The following is a 16,983-nucleotide window of genomic DNA, read 5'->3' as shown; positions in this document are numbered from 1 at the left end:
GTAGTCTTTATCACTAATGTCTCCCCGTGCCGTCTGCCACAGAGTAGCACAGAGTAGGTACCCAACAGATATTTGTTCCATGGGTGAATGAAGCCGTTCATAGGTTAATGGGGGAGATAGCTTACTCACTGTTGTACGAGGTAGTCTGTGTTTGAATGCTGACTTTTGGTGTCAGTACCAGAGAAGATATCCAGAGATACTTTTGAAAATGTGAAATAAGGACAACTTCATGGAGCGAATTTCCCTCTTATCATGAAGTCTCACTAAGAAGAAATGTTTTGCCAAGTGTGGTGGTGCACGCTTGGAATCCCAGTATTCGAGAGGCTGAGACTGGAGGATGGCGGTTCGCAGACAGCCTCAGCTACTTAGTGAGGCCCTCTGCAACTCAGTGAGACCCTGTTTCAAAATAAAGAATAAAAAATAGGGCTGGGGGTGTCGCTCAGAGGTAGAATGCCCTGGGTTCCATCCTCAATACCACACACACACACACACACACACACACACACACACACAAATGTTTTAAGTTGTGTTACCTCTGTGGCTTTGAACACGAATCCACAAAGAACTAGGGCCCTGTTCATAATCAGGTGTGCTTTGCTGCTTAAAGTGAACTTCACAAGCAACTTTTGTAGACAGAGTTATTTATGGGAGGCAGGTGCCAACAAAGCAATGAAGATATTTGCATCACTGTAATTAATCTCTGATACATAAAGGACACATCGGCTCTCACAGGGATGAAGAATTTAATAGAGCCCCCCTTTTGGTCTTAATATAACAATGATTTGATTATGGCTTGAAGAAATGAACTCATGGGCCAGCAATCTTAATGGTTTGCCTCTTTTATTTGCGTGTGTGGTACTAGGGATTGAATTCGAGACATTTGACCGCTGAGGTACCTCCCCAGCCCTAGTTATCTAGTTTATATTTTATAACTACATCTCATTCAGTTGCTGAGGGCCTTGCTAAATTGCCAAGGCTGGTCTCAGACCTGTAATCCTCCGGTCTCAGCTTCTCCAGTACTGGGATCACAGGCATGTACCACCAGGCCCGGCTGCTAGTGTCTTTTGAATCAGCTTGACGCTGTGTGGGAATGAACCTGGTGTAAGCCGGGCTTGGGAGTCGGCTTCCTAGTAAAGGAGTGCTCTGTAGCCAGCTGCACTGGCAGGCAGAGAGCACGTGCTGTTTTCTTGCTTTCCTTTGTGCAGAGTCTAAAGGGCACAGGGCCCCCGCTGGCTACTCACTCAGGGTTTTGCAGATGTCGCCGACAGCCTTAAACACCACGGCTGAGAAGCTGACGCGCAATCTCACGGTCTTCACGTTGGGCAGGCGGAGGCGCAGCATCTTATGTTGAGGGGTGAACAGGAGCTTAGCGTCGGCCTGCACTCCGTATTTGTCCAGGGTCCAGTGGGTCTTCAGAAGCCAGCAATGCTTCTGTTCCCACCAAAGGACAAAGTCTGACCAGTCTTGGGCAATGTCTGCAAAAACAGAAAACACGAGTCGGCCGAAGGAGAGAGAGCGGAGCCAAAGGGGCACGGAGGGTCCAGATACCCGGAGCCCACGGGGTCGCTAAACACCACAAACCAGCCACCGAGCGCTGGCGCCCCATCTGCCATTAGGGCTCCAGGCTCAACAGTCTTCGGCTTCTCTCCAGAGTCTTCAAGGCAGGGCAGGGAGTCAACAATGTTGGTGTGAACCCGACCATTGTTTATACTGAAACACCGCAGAAGGACCACGGTCTAAACTTTTGTCTTTGGTGAATTCTCAAGTTTTTTTTTTCTAAAATCCCTTTGTACCATTGACCTTCCTGGGAAAGCCAAAGCATTTGGGAGTAGAGGCAGAGAGAGAGAGACAGACAGACAGAGAGACAGAGAGAGACAGAGAGAGAGAGAGAGAAAGAGAGAGAGAGAGAGACAGACAGACAGACAGACACAGAGAGAAAGAGAGAGAGAGACAGTGAGAGACAGAGAGAGAGACAGACAGACAGATACACACAGACACACACACACACACACAGAGACAGAGACAGAGAGAAAGAGAGAGAGACAGAGACAGACAGACACACACACAGAGACAGAGAAAGAGACAGAGAGAGATAGAGAGAGAGACAGAGACAGAGAGACAGAGACAGAGAGAGACAGAGAGACAGAGAGAGACAGAGAGAGACAGAGAGACAGACACAGAGAGAGAGACAGAGAGAGACAGAGACAGAGAGAGACAGAGACAGACAGAGAGACAGAGACAGAGAGATAGAGAGAGACAGAGACAGACAGAGAGAGACAGAGAGACAGAGACAGAGACAGACAGAGAGAGAGAGACAGAGAGAGATCCTTTAGTCCAGAAAAGGACAGTCAGCTTTTCCTTTAGAAAAGAAAGACATTAGCCAGGTTGGGGCACATGCCTGTAATCCCAGTACTTGAGAGGCTGATACAGGAGAACTGCAGGTTCTACGACAGTATTGGCAAGATAGCGAGAGTCTCGGCAATCTAGTCAGACTCTGTTTAAAAAACAAATTAAAAAAAGGGCTTGGGGTGGAGCTCAGAGGTTGAATGCCCCTGGGTTTGATCCCCAATACAAAAAAAAAAAAAAAAAGAAAAAGAAAAAAAAGGAGGAGGAAAAAAGAAAGACTCCTTAAGACTCTTCGTAGTTGGGTGCAGTGCCACACACCTGTAATCCCAGTTACTCAGGGCTGAGGCAGCGGGAGGGGCTGTAAATAAAGGAGGAGAAGCCCCAGTGAAGGGGTGGAGTCTAGAGAAGATGGCGGTGAGGGAGAATTAATGAAGGAAGCAGTTTCATTCCATTATGCACACATAGGAAATTACCAATGCCAATCTCAGTGTCACGCACTGGGATGGGGGAGGCAGAGGGGACGGAGCGGGGAAGGAGAGCTTGCCAAGTGCCATGTGCACGCGTGTCCCTCTCTCTGAACTACATTATGATGTGAGACTATAATGCACCAATGAAAGTATTTTTTTTTAAAGAAGGTGGCTGAGGCAGGAGGGTCGCAAGTTCAAGGCCAGCCTGGGCAACTTTGAGAGCCTGTCTCAAAGTCAAATTGAAAAAGTGTACAGCCTATAGCTCAGCAATTGAACACTTATTGCACAAAATTGTGGCTCAATCCCTAGTACCATTTAAAAAAGCAATTATTATATATTTACTATCTCTAAGAACTGAAAATGGAAGCAATTCAAATGTCCAACAGAGGAGAGGATAACCGGTGGCAGAGTCACACGATGGAATATTATACAGCAATGGAAACAAATGAACGCCAGCTATAAGCAACAGTGTGGATTAATATCTCAGGCGCTGCCGGGCGTGGTGGCGCACGCTCGTAATCCCCGCGCTTGGGAGGCAGAGACAGGAGGATCGTGCAGGTTTGAAGCCAGCCGCGCGCGCGCTGGCTTAGGAGACCCTGTTTCCAAATAAAAATGTAAAAACAGGTCTGGGAGTGTAGTCTGGAGATAGAAGGGCTTCCAGGAACCCCAGTACCACCAAAAAAAAAAAAATATATATATCTCAGGCGCAACGTTGGGTGGAAGAGGATGTCAAGAGCGCATCCTGTCTAACACCGGGTTAAAAACAAGCAAACTTGTTCCCGTGGTGTTAGAGGCAAGGGCAGTGGTCACCCTGGGTGGAGTGGTCAGGAAAGGGGTGTGGGTAGGGGAGCAGGTGGGGAATTGGTAATTAAATATTTGATCTGAGCCGGGTGTGGTGGCGCACGCTTGTAATCCCAGCATTCGGGAGGCTGAGACAGGAGGATCGCGGTTCGCGGACAGCCTCAGCTACTTAGGCCCTCTGCAACTCAGTGAGACCCAGTTTCAAAATAAAGACTAAAAAATAGGGCAGGGGGTGTAGCTCGGAGGTCGAATGCCCCTGGGTTCCATTCCCAGACCCGCAAAAAAAATAAAAAAATAAAAAAATAAAAATAAATATTTGATCTGTATGCTTAGGTATGGAATTCTGAAAATTCACGGAGCTAGACCCATACACACATTACATTTCAATTGAGACTGACTGACAAAAGACCGTCTCGTGAGTGTAAATGAAAAGCCAGTGTCAGAGCCCTTGACTTAAAAGGAAAACCACGTGTAAAGAAAATGGAATGTTATTAAGTTCCAGGTCCAGTCATGTCGACACGTGGCCTCCTGTTGTGAAGAAGCTGACTCAGGAGACGTCTCTGGGCTTTAATAGGTGCAATAGCACACGCAGGACAGCGCTATGGTCTGGGCCTGGAATGTCCCGCAACAAGCTGGAGGTCGCTGGGAGCCTGCGTTGGAGGGGGTTATCCTGCTCCCTTGCCCCTCATCGGCTTCCTAGAGCCACGAGCAGAGTTACCTCCTCCACCACACGCTTGTGCCGCCATGATGTTCTGCTTCCCTCAGGCCCAAAGCAAAGAAACCAGCCGAACAGGAAACAGCATCCTCTGAAACACTGAGCTGAAATCAACACTGGTAATGCACACCTGTAATCCCAGTACTACAGAGGCTGAGACAGGAGGATCACAGCTTCAAGGCCTGCCTCAGTGACTTAGCGAGACTATGTTTGAAAATAAAAAACATAGCTGGGCATGGTGGCGCATGCTTGTCATCCCAGCATTCAGGAGGCTGAGATGGGAGGATCATGGTTCACCGACAGCCTCAGCTACTTACTTAGTGAGGCCCTCTGCAACTCAGTGAGATCCTGTTTCAAAAATAAAGAATAAAAAATAGGGCTGGGGGTGTAGCTTAGAGGTAGAATGGCTCTGGGTTCCATCCCCAGTACAACACACACACACACACACACACACACACACACACACACACACACTATATATATATATGTAATTTGGAGGTAGAATGCCCCTTGATTCAATCCCCAGTGCCCCCAAAACAAAAAAGTTTGACCGGCGTGGTGACCCACGCTTGTAATCCCTGCACTTGGGAGGCAGAGACAGGAGGATCGCGCAGGTTCGAAGCCAGCTACGCCGGCTTAAGAGACCCTTGTTTCCAAATAAAAAGTATAAAATAGGTCTGAGAGTGTGGCCCGGAGGTAGAAGGGTTTTCAGGAACCCCAGTACCACCAAAAAACCCCCCAAAAACAAAAAACAAAAAACAAAAAATGTTCTCTTAAAACAAACAAAACCCAACCCACAATAATAGACTTTATCATTGAGCAATAAAATATTCAAAGAGAATGGACACAGTAGTCTAATGTCATGTTGCCTAAATCACCCTGGATGTCACCAGGGGAGTGGGTCTAGTCCATGGAAAGCGCATTTTTGTGCCCACTGGGGAGCTTGAGTTTCCCACTAGGGACTCATGGTTTTACAAAGGCGGCTGGATTCAGTTTGAGCTCTTGCAGGACACCCCTTGTGTCTCCTCTTCTTCCTGGGAGAGGCTGGGGACACGTCGAAGGGGCACTCTCTCTGGGTCACTGTGGGATGGATGACCATAAAAACCTACAGGGGCAGGCAGCCAGACCTTCCAAGCTATACTCCAGCCCTATTTTATTCTTTTTTTTTTTTTAATTTTGTGGTAGTAGGAATTGAAACCAGGGGCATTCTACCTTTGAGTTACAACCCCAGCTCTATTTTTATTCTTTATTTTGAAAAAGAGTCTCACTAAATTGCATAGGGCCTCCCTCATTTGCCGAGGCTGGCCTCAATCCTGCATTTTTCCTATCTCAGCCTCCCTACGTGGCTTCAGAGGGTTTAGTACAGAGAAACCACCAAAGAAGAATAACGTACTGATCTGTTCCACCAGTTTGAGCATCACTCCGCCGACATGCAGGTCTCCGGACACTCTCAGCGTGACGTCTCTCTTGCCCTCGTCATTTGGATGGTCGACCCGGACCACGAGCTCCCAGGACGCGGATGCAAAGTCGCTGGACGAGAGCATTGTGGCTCAGGACCTGTCTGCGGAGCAAAGAGACAGATCGGAGCTGTGAGGAAGAAGCTGGGCTGTGCACGTAGATCCTGCTGGGCAGTGCCAAGCAAAAATAATTTGATTTGATTTTTTTTTTTAATATTAGCCTCCTCTTCAAAATACTCTGCAGGGTTCTTGCTGCCCTGACGGTAAGTTCAGCATCTTAACTGTAAAGACAAATTGCCTCATAAAAATGGAGCCAAGCCATCTGAACCTATTTGATCTTTCTGGTCACCCACTCCTTTGGGACCACTCGGCTGTGTTGTTTTTTGTGTATCCAACACGTTAATCTTCGTTTTGCCTCTCTACTGAGACTTCTTGACCTTCTCTGAACTGTTCCAATAAAAGGCAATACGCCATGGCAGCCCTCCATGATATCTTTTGTAAAAATTAACTTTAACGAGGTGTAATTTGCCTACAATAAAACGCACTGATTTTAGATGTATGTATTTAGTTCAGCACATTTTGTTGGAGGCAAATTATACCTCGACAAAGTTGTCTTTTTAAAAAGAATGCCGCTGGGTGTGGTGGCGCACGCTTGTAATCCCAGCATTTGGAAGGCTGAGACCGGAGGATCGCTGTGCGCGGACAGCTTCAGCTACTTGGCGAGGCCCTTTGCAACTCAGTGAGACCCTGTTTCAAAATAAAAAGACTAGCCAGGCGTGGTGGCACATGCTTGTAATCCCAGTACTTGGGAGGCTGAGACAGGAGGAACGGGGTTCACAGACAGCCTCAGCTACTTAGTGAGGCCATCCTGTTTCAAAAAAAAAAAAAAAAAAGAATAAGCCGGGCGTGGTGGTGCACGCTTATAATCCCAGTGCTTGGGAGGCTGAGACAGGAGGATCAAACAGGATCAAAGCCAGCCTCAGCTCCTGAGTGAGGATCTCAGCAACTTAGTGAGAGCCTGTTTCCAAATAAAGTATAAAATAGGTCTGGGAGTATAGCCCGGAGGTAGAAAAGCCCCTGGGTTCCACCTCCAGTACCACACACACACACACACAAAATAATGAATAAAAAATAGGGCTGGGGTGTAGCTCAGAAATACAATGCCCCTGAGTTCTATCCCCAGTACTGAAAAAAAAAAAAAAGCCATTAAACCCTTTCTGTCATTATACCTTAAACATATAAAGATGTAATCCATTAATAATTATGGTCATGTACTTGCTTTGCTGAAGTTACTGTTTTAGAGCACGGAACAGCTGATATAGAAAGGTACCACCGGATACACTTTTGGCAAAATATTTAAAAACAGGGTGACAGACATACAAAGCTCAGTCTTGAAAGCACAGGCGGGGTAGAAACTTCCAACTCAGAGATTTCTCTCCTTGGAGGAGCTCAGAGGAAGGAAAAGTCATATGAGAAGTGAAATGTTTCAGGGGGTCACAGAAACACCGGCATCCAACACCGGCAAGACTGAAAGCTTACGATGTCAGCTCTCCGGCTTTTAAATAGAAAGACATGATACAGCTCTCAGCTGTGTTACAAACTTAAAAATCATTTGAAGGGTTATGGGAAACCCACATTTTCCTAAGGCCTACATTGAGATTCCCTACATGTTCCCTTCTTGGTGGGCTCCCAGGTGCCCTGGGAATCCTGTGAAAGGGCAGCTTGGAGTCAGCAGGTCGGGGTGGGGTGGAGGCCCTGCATCTCTGAGCGCTCTGGCCGCTGCTGGGCTGAGCCTTGAGCCTGGAGTTACTGCACAGAACTGGAAAGCAGGGAGCGGGCTCCAGGACGCAATTCTCTTCAGCCTACCGGGTCAGCATGAACTAAGATTCTGATGACATTTTTTTTGGTGGTGCTGGAGATGGAACCTTGGTGCATTCTACTTCCGAGCGTACACCCCAACCCTATTATTTATTATTTATTTTTGAAACAGGGGCTCACTGAGTTGCAAAGGGCCTCCCTAAGTAGCTGAGGCTGTCCACGGAACGCGATCCTCCCGTCTCAGCCTCCCGAATGCTGGAATTACAAGTGTGCGCCACCATGCCTGGCTCCAATGACATTTTTTTTTTTTTAACAACAAATAGTAACTAAACCACCACAAAAGCGAACACTTCTGGGTTCATTTGAAGCTGCACATTTGTAAGCACCAAGAGAATTTCAAAATACGCTAACTAGATGCATCGAACACTGCAAATGTGAACAGCTTTAGGACAGACCTAATGTGCTTGAATCAAGTTTAAGAGTTTAGAAGTAATTCCTAATGACGTATAACCACAAGGATCCCAAAGATGCCACGCAGGCGGCTCTGGATGTAGAGGCCCATAGGGCTGCCTCCTGCGAGGTGCCGGCGTGACCACAGGGCCCTGGTCACCTCCCTTCATCATCATTGGCCGGAGGTGTCATTTCTGGGTGATGCATTCGGCATTAACCACTGTCCTTGTGGTATCTCCATCACTGACTCAGCTGTCCCTACCCAGAGAGAAGGAAACCCAGGCTCAAAGAGATTAGGCTACCTGTCTGAAGTTACACAAGTTGGATGGCTGAGTCCAGAAAGTAACGAAAATCATTCTCTTTTCTTTCTCCATCTTTCGGAACTAGAGATTGAACCCCGGGGCATTTTACCTCTGAACTACATCCCCTCTGCTTTGTTTTTAAACCAGAGTCTTCAGCCAGGCGCGGTGGCGCACGCTTGTAATCCCCGCGCTTGGGAGGCTGAGACAGGAGGATCGCGCAGGTTCGAAGCCAGCCTCAGCTACTGAGTGAGGCTCTCAGAAACTTAGTGTGAGACCCTGTTTCCAAATAAAATATAAAATGGGTCTGGGAGTATAGCCCGGAAGTAGAAAGCCTCTGGGTTCCACCCCCACCACCACAAAAACAAACAAACAACAAACAAACAAACAAACAAACAAACAAAAAACCCAGAGTCTTCACTAGGTTGCTGCAAGTCTCCTTAAGTTGCTAAGGCTGGTCTCAAACCCGCAATCCTCCTGTCTCGGCTTCCCACGTACTAGGATTATCTGCACTAGGATTACCTGTACTGGGATTATACCTGGTTTAGTTCATAGATTTCTTACTCCAAACCCTTATCCACCACACTGGAAACGCCCTGGGTAATTAACATGAAAGAAAACTCCTAAAACAACAGGAGCGAGACCAAACTTTTCTATGGACGCAAATCTTCTCCAGTGAGGAGAAAAAAAAGATACCCCGTTCCTGGTCAAACTCACAACTCGGCCTTGAACTGTTTGACCTTAAAAACCTTAAAAACATAGCATTTCTAAAATGCTATGACCTGAGGCTTCATTTTTAAAACGTTTTGCCCGGCAACCTTTCTCGCTGTTTGTTATCTGGGGAGATGCAAGGTCTCTCCTTAACCTGGCTGAGCAAAAACACCCCTCATATGGCCACTACCTGGTGATTCCTTTATAGTGAGCTTCACCCCAAATCAGACAGTCTGGCTTCTCCACATTCCTTCCCTATCTTTCTGCGCCTTATTTTCAACGCACCTCTCTTCTGCAGCAAGCTGCTACTTGTTCCGAGAGAACCGTGAACTCCAGCCCAGGGAATGCGCACCGAAGGAGACCAAAACAAGAGGCAGAGAAAATGCCAGAGAAGAGAGGAAAACCACCGCAGAGGCTTGCCTTAGCCCTCGGCCTTTTGCCGGAGCTCAGGGTCCTGGGGCAGGTGCTGGGCGGGCAGAAACCTGCCCTCGACCCATTAATGCAGCACTCGGGGCTGCCCTCAAAGTTTCTTTCGCACAGCTAGATATACAGGGCGAAGAAGGTGCTCACAAGCCCGACGCAGAGATTTTAATTCAACAGCCACTTGGCTGCCAGGGGCTGCAGAAAGGAAGGATCAGGGGTCTCCAGCATCGGCAGTGCCCGTCCCAGCCTCCGGCCCCGCGGCCCCAGCCCCGGCCCGAGCACCCACCTGCTTCCCGGAGGGTGGCGACCTGGCCTGCGGATGGGCGCGTGGAGAGCGGCGGCCCCAAAGACGCGGACGGAGGGCCCTGCGCGGCTCGGCGGCTCCGCACCCGGTCTCCGCCCTGCGCGGCCCACGGCAGCCCGGCCAGGCCAGCGCCGGGGCGGGGAGGGCACGCCCAGCCCGGGCCTGCTAGGTCTTGCAGCCTCGGGAGCCGGAGGGCTGGCGCTCAGGCGCTGTCGGCAGACCTGTTTTTAAGGGCAAAAGGTGGTCGAAGGGCTCCCTGGCCTGGAGCACCGGGACACACGCCCACCCGCTGCGGCCTCTCTGGTCCAGCCTCCAGTGTTCTGCTCCCCCTGCCCTGGGGCTGGGCCTGTCTGTCTGACTCAGGGTGCCTCTGGGCCTGGACACTCCCACCTCCTGGCTAGAGCCCAGGTGTGCCTTCGTAGATAGCCCCGGGGCACCTTTGATCAGCCAGGTGGGAGAGACCTGAGCGACTCAGCTCTGAGTAAGAGGGTGGTGTAACTCCCCAGAGAAGGCCAGGTGCGGGTGGAAGACCCCGGTGGCCCAGCGCCAGGCCCCCTGCGGAAGTCCGGGTCGCGCCCGGGGTGGCTCACCCCCGGATCACCGCCAGGTCTCCCAGCCGCCCTCCTGTGGATCCACCCAGGCAAGGGTGGCGGTCACGGGCAGTGCACACAACCCCCCCAAGCCTCTTTCCATCCTGTAGCACAGCGTTGTCCGAAGTTTACCACCTGCCAGATGTGGGGCTGCCCTCCGAAGAAGTAGATAAAACACACCCGGGAATGGCACCTTCCTCATGTGGGCAGTGGGTGGAGGGCGGATGCCCACCAGGCGGGTGGACTTCATGCAGCCCAGACAGACGTCGGCGAATGTAAACCTTGCCACAAAGTGCATAAAAATGTTATAAAGTGTAGAAGTACTCCTGTTTTTACTTGAACATAACTCCCAGAGTTAGAGCCGGGTGTGGTGGCGCACGCTTGTAATCCCCGGGCTTGGGAGGCTGAGACAGGAGGATCGCGCAGGTTCGAAGCCAGCCTCAGCTACTTAGTGAGGCTCTCAGCAACTTAGTGAGACCCTGTTTCCAAATAAAATATAAAATAGGTCTGGGAGTATAGCCCGGAGGTAGAAAGCCTCTGGGCTCCACCCCAGTACCACCACCACAAAAAAAAAAAAAAAAAAAAAAAAAAAAAAAAATTCCCAGAGTTAGGGATGTGTAGGTTTATTTTAAAATGCTTTTTAGAAAAATTAATAAGGTACTACTCGAGGAACGCTAGACAAAGGAGAAACCATGGATGGCAAATGAGGCGACCTCACTGAGGGGGATGGGAGGGAAGAGGGACACTCCCCAGTGTACATGATGTACATTCATAGACATGCCAAAGTCAATCACTAAGCCAGACATGAGAAGGAGGAGGGGAGGGAATGGGGCGGGAATCGGGGAAGGGCTAAGTGAGTGATGTGTGCATGTGTGCCTCCGCCATCTTGTACCCCGTTAAGATGTATGACGACAATGCACCAATAAAACATTAAAATAAACCTTAATAATGTACTACTTGGTTATTGTCATTCTTTGGACATAGCTCTAACCCCTTCCCTCAGGTCCTGAGTTAGAAGAGAATTAGAAACAGGGTGTGGTAGCACACACCTGTAATCCCAGTACTGGGAGTCCAGGAGAGGAGGATTGAAGGTTCGAGGTCAGCTTCAGCAATTTAGAGAGACCCCCCACCCCCATCAACTTAGCAAGATTCTGTTTTAGAATAAAAAATAATATAGGGCCAGGAGTGTAGCTCATAAGTAAAATGCTCCTGGGTTCAGTCCTCAGTACCACACACACATACATATACATACAAGAGATGTGAATTAGAAAGTATATTGTGGGGTGGTGGGGGAGTCTCAGGCAGAAGGAACCCAAGTTTGAGGCCATCCTCAGCAATTTAGTGAGAAATTTTTTCAAAATAAGGCTGGGGAGCTGGGCGTGGTGGTGCACGCTTGTAATCCCAGCATTTGGGAGGCTGAGACAGGAGGATTGCGGTTCGAGGACAGCCTCAGCTACTACTCAGTGAGGCCCTTTGCAACTCAGTGATAAAATAAAGAATAAAAAATAGGGCTGGGAGTGTAGTCAGAGGTAGACAGCCTCTAGGTTCCATCCCTAGTACCACTAAAAGAGTCCCCAGTAAGAGGGGATGAGGGAGGAGAGGAAGCATATTCTGGTCTTCAAAATTTCACATATATATCTACACACACACACATTCTCACCCTTCTTCTCTTCACCCTTAAAAATTTGAGGGCTGTGGTTATTGCTTAGCGGTAGAGATCTTACCTTACCTCTGGATTGATCCCCAGCACTGAAAAAGAAAAGAACAATGAATAGGAGGAGGGGGATTTTTAAATTAAAATAATTAAAAACTTGAAATGGAAGTTCTTAATTTGTATTTTGTCGACTGTGGGAATAAAGTTTGTGTATTGTGTATTAACTTATACACATTATAAATAAACACACAATACACACAGTCCTTGACTTACCACCACAGTCCTACCTTCAATTTTCTGGCTGTCCGATGACTCAAAAGTGATTCGACTTTCCCGGGGCCCGGCACCACCTGAGCACGTACAGATGTGCTGTCCTCTTGGGCAGGGGGTATTTACAAACCTGCTTTCTTGGAGATTGCTCATAGCTAATTAAAATAGAATGTGTCAAGCTCTTCTGTGTGATATTGAAGCACTATTGGCTATTGGCTCCATTGCCACCAACATGTTTTTTTTTTTTTTTTTTTTTTTGTGGTACTGGGGATGGAACTCTTCTACCTCCGGGCTACACTTCCAGACCTATCTTTTATATTTTATTTAGAAACAGAGTCTCTTAAACCAGCGCGGCTGGCTTCGAACCTGCGCGATCTTTCTGTCTCCGCCTCCCAGGTGCGGGGATTACAAGCGTGCGCCACCACACCAGGCCCAACATGGTTTTTAAGTTGAAAATATCTGGCTTGTACTAAATAATTCAACCGTGTTTAATCATCCTTTTTGGCCTATGTTTTTTTTTTTAAGTTTTGAATTGAAATAATTTAGACACTCCTTGGTTTATGAGGAGTAGAAAAAAATATTTTTGTGGTATTGAGGATGGAACCCAGGGGCCATTCTACCTCTGAGCTACACCCCCAGCCCTATTTTTTATTCTTTATTTTGAAACAGAGTCTCGCTGAGTTGCAAAAGGCTTCACTAAGTAGCGGAGGCTGTTCGTGAACCACGATCCTCCTGTCTCAGCCTCCCAAATGCTGGGATTACAAGCGTGGGCCACCACGCCCAACAGTAGAAAATATTTTAAGGCGAAAATACTTTTTGTGTGTGTGTGTGGTTCTGGGGATGGAACCCAGAGGCTTTCTACCTTCGGGCTACACTCCCAGACCTATTTTCTATTTTATTTAGAAACAGCGTCTCACTACACTGCTGAGAGCCTCACTAAGTGGCTGAGGCTGGCTTCAAGCCTGTGTGATCCTCCTGTCTCAGCCTCCCAAGCGCTAGAATTACAAGCGTGCACCACCATGCCTGGCTGCGAAAATACATTTAATTCCCCCAACCTCTGAACATGGCAGTTGCACGGCACGGTGTTCTCGAGAGGATGGGGCGCTTGCTTCCCTTCCCTTGGGTGGCTGTGAGCCGTGTCTGCGCTGTGCCAGCACGGCAATACAGCACCTTACCCTATACTGCCAGCCCACACAAAGAGTAAAATTCAAAATTTGAAGTATGATTTCTACTGACTGCTTATCATTTTTGAGTCATCGTACAGCCAGAAAATTGAAGGTAGGACTGTGGTGGTAAGTCAAGGACTGTGTGTGGTGCGTGTTTGTTTATAGTATAGATATGTTAATACACAAGCACGAATGATAAACACAGCTGATGATTTGTCACGAACTGGACAGACCTGTGTATAAAGAGTGCCCAAATCAAAAATAGTCCCCAGAAGCCCCCGAGGCTCCCCTTCCAATTTCCGCCACCCCACACCAAAATAAATCACTATCCTGACTTCTCAGCTGGTTTTTATTTTTTTTGCCAATCTTTGTACTTTATACCAACAGAATCAGATGATATGTACTATTTTACGTCTGTCTTTTGTTGAACATTAAGTTTCTTTAGTTTCATCCATATTATGTGTCTTAGGCTCTTAATTTAATTTTTGACTTACAACTCGGTTATTGTCATTCTTCGGACACGGATCTGACTATCCTGTTAGGTCTTGAGTTCGAAGTGAGTTAGAAAGTGTATTCTGGCCGGGTGTGGTGGCGCACGCTTGTAATCCCAGCATTCGGGAGGCAGAGATCATGGTTCACGGACAGCCTCAGCTACTTAGCGAGGCCCCTTGCAACTCAGTGAGACCCTGTTTCAGAACAAAGAATAAAAAATAGGGCTAGGGGTGAAGCTTGGGGGTAGAATGCCCCTGGGCTCCATCCCCGGTACTACAAAATGAAAAAAAAAAAGACAAAAATAGGGCTGGGGGTGTGGCTTGGAGGTACAATGCCCCTGAGTTCTATCCCTGCTACTGAAAAAAAAAAAGTGTATTCTGGCTGGCCATGGTGGCACACACCTGTAATTCCACTACTTGGGAGGTTAAAACAGGAGGATGGCAGGTTTGAAGCCAGCCTCAGCAACTTAGTTAGACTGTTTCAAACTAGAAAATAAAATAGGGCTGGGGGTGTGGCTTGGCGGTAGAATGCCCCTGGGTTCAATTCCAGTTCCACACACAAAAAAGAAAGTGTATTCTGCGTTTCAAAATTTCATATGTATGTGTGCTCACCTGCACACACAATACTCCCCCCTCTCCCTTCTTGACAAACAAGGAAAATCTACACTGAGTCTGTTATTTAATGAATGCATACGCATTAGTCAGCAATGGATTTAATTAATTTATTTGTTCACTTAGCCAGTGTGTTAGCTAGACACCATATGTATGCCGAAGTGCTCGGATTAAGTAGACACAGGCTTTATCTTCAAATTGTGAGTATGATACAAAAAAATACAGAAGACGGGTGCCTGCCACTGACAGGTGTTGAGAGTGGTAGCGGGTACAAGAAAATGCTTCAGACAGGAGGTGATTTTTGAAATGGAATTTGAAGTTTTGAATGAGATCTTGGTAGCTGTCTGCCGGGGTCCGGCCCTAGCAGAGTCGAGGTTCGTGTGCCAGTGAGAAAAGAGCCGAGGTCGAAATGAGAAAAGAATTGTCGCACGAGATCAATCTTCTCCATTTTATTCAGGATTTGTTACAGTTTTTATACTTTCTTTGTTGGCAGAAAAGCAAGAACATAGTCATGCAAGCAGGATTGCCAAGGACGGGAAAAAGTTATCATTTGTTATAAAGTTTAGGGCGAGGGTGCCAGACATTTAAACAATCATAGTGTGCTTTGTCTCACCTCACAAGGTTGACTCGAACCTACTCTTATACAGCGGCTCTAACTAAGGTCGGGTTGAACTTAATATTTGGCCCAATAACTTTATCCTTGGGAAAAAATCTTTGCTGCCTGAGTCTCTCACGAGCCGCTGCCCATCAGTTTTAGTTATAATGTTTATACATAAAATTTCAATTATACCTATTAATCCAAATAATCCTAAAATAATTTTAAGAAAGAGAGGAATGCTAGACATTCTTCATGGGGGATCTACGCCGTTGCGGACCCCCTGATCGAGCTTTCTCAAGATTTTTAAGGGATACGGTGGCGGCTGTCCACAAGCACCAGTGGTTTCTATAAACACATATTAGGGTATTTTTTTTTTTTAGTTTACAGATAATCATTGTGCTTCAGGCAGCAGAAGGGTGGGGGATATATAAAGAGGGGCTGCATCTCCTCATCTCAAAACTTTACAAGATCATGGTGCAGATATTGAAATAATCTCTATTATCTGTTACACATATACTTGATTAACTGATCTGCACACTAGTACTTTCCATCGCAGGTTCGTGGCCAGCCTCAGCAGTTTAGCGAGGCCCTCTGCAACTTAGTGAAGCCTTGTTTGAAAAAAAAGGGGCTGGGGGTGTAGCTCGGAGGTAGAATGCTCCTGGGTTTCATGCCCAGTACCACACACACACACACACACACACACACACACACACACACACACTACTCGTAGGGGCACAAGTAGACTGAACTACATGGGAAATATGGTCACATTTCATCTTTGAACACAAAAGAGAAATAAACAAGCAGAGGCCTTCACAATCCCAGCTGATTCAACCTGTTAAACACGGGCAGTGTTTCTGCTCTAGTGCCTTGATGCTTATTTATTTATTTATTTATTTATTTATTTATTTATTTATTTATTTTTGTGGTACTGGGGTTCCTGGAAGCCCTTCTAACTCTGGGATACACTCCAAGACCTATTTTTCATATTTTTTATTTGGAAACAGGGTCTCCTAAGCCAGTGCGGCTGGCTTCGAACCTGCCTGTCTCCGCCTCCCAAGCGCGGGGATTACAAGCGTGCGCCACCACTCCCGGCACTTGATGCTTTTCTAGATGAGCCATCAAGTTACAAAAAATTCTGTGTGGCTGGTGCATACCTGAAACCCCAGTACCCGGGAGGCTGATACAGGAGGATCGCAGGTTTGAGGTCAGTCTCAGGAACTCAGTGTTTTTTTGTTTCCAAAAAAAGGGGAGGGGGGGATCTGGGAATATAATTCAGAGGTAGAATGTCCCTGAGTTCAAACCCCTATACAAAAAATATTATTTGTATATGAAATTGTCCATTAAGTCTTCATCTTATAAATGAGCTGAAGTTCTGGCAGCTACTAAGAAATGGCAACAGGCGTCTGGAGTGTATTTTCATCAAGTCGTTGACACACAACGGAGGACAAGTTTGGTTCCACCTGGAGCAGCAGAACATGCTTATTATAGCTACGCTCTCCTTTCCAGCTGGATGGATATGGGCACTTTCTGTGCCCAGGCAAGTTCTCAAATGTCCTCCTGGCTGCGGTGGAGGGCGAATCCCCGTGTACTGCAGGCCCTGCATGAAGAACAGTGGCCAAAAGCTGCTGATAGGGGGGAATGGGGCGCACGCCTGTGATCCCAGCATCTGGGAGGGGGAGACAGAAGGATCGCGGTTCGAGGCCAGCCTCAGCTACCTAGTGAGGCCCTCCGCAACTCAGACCCTGTTTCAAAATAAAGAATAAAAAATAGTCAGGGCATGGTGGCGCACGCTTGTAATCCCAGAATTC

At 47.5% G+C, this 16,983-nt stretch overlaps 1 protein-coding gene across 1 annotated transcript in view; it reads right to left on the bottom strand.

The window, feature by feature from the left end:
• Positions 1-5,873, bottom strand: part of FERMT1 (FERM domain containing kindlin 1) — a gene marked incomplete at both ends in the record, with an annotated part of 41,007 nt that extends 35,134 nt beyond the window's left edge. Inside the window, 2 exons of the mRNA XM_080716613.1 lie at positions 1,242-1,475; positions 5,723-5,873. Of these exons, the coding sequence (XP_080572739.1) occupies positions 1,242-1,475; positions 5,723-5,873 (385 nt within the window). The remainder of the gene's footprint in view (positions 1-1,241; positions 1,476-5,722) is intronic.
• Positions 5,874-16,983: the final 11,110 nt, after the last annotated feature.

Source organism: Muscardinus avellanarius (assembly GCF_963383645.1).
Source record: "Muscardinus avellanarius genome assembly, chromosome: 19".
Lineage (NCBI taxonomy): Eukaryota > Metazoa > Chordata > Mammalia > Rodentia > Gliridae > Muscardinus > Muscardinus avellanarius.
Note: the sequence above shows the minus strand (reverse complement) of the source record. Positions and strands in the feature narration are given on the sequence as shown.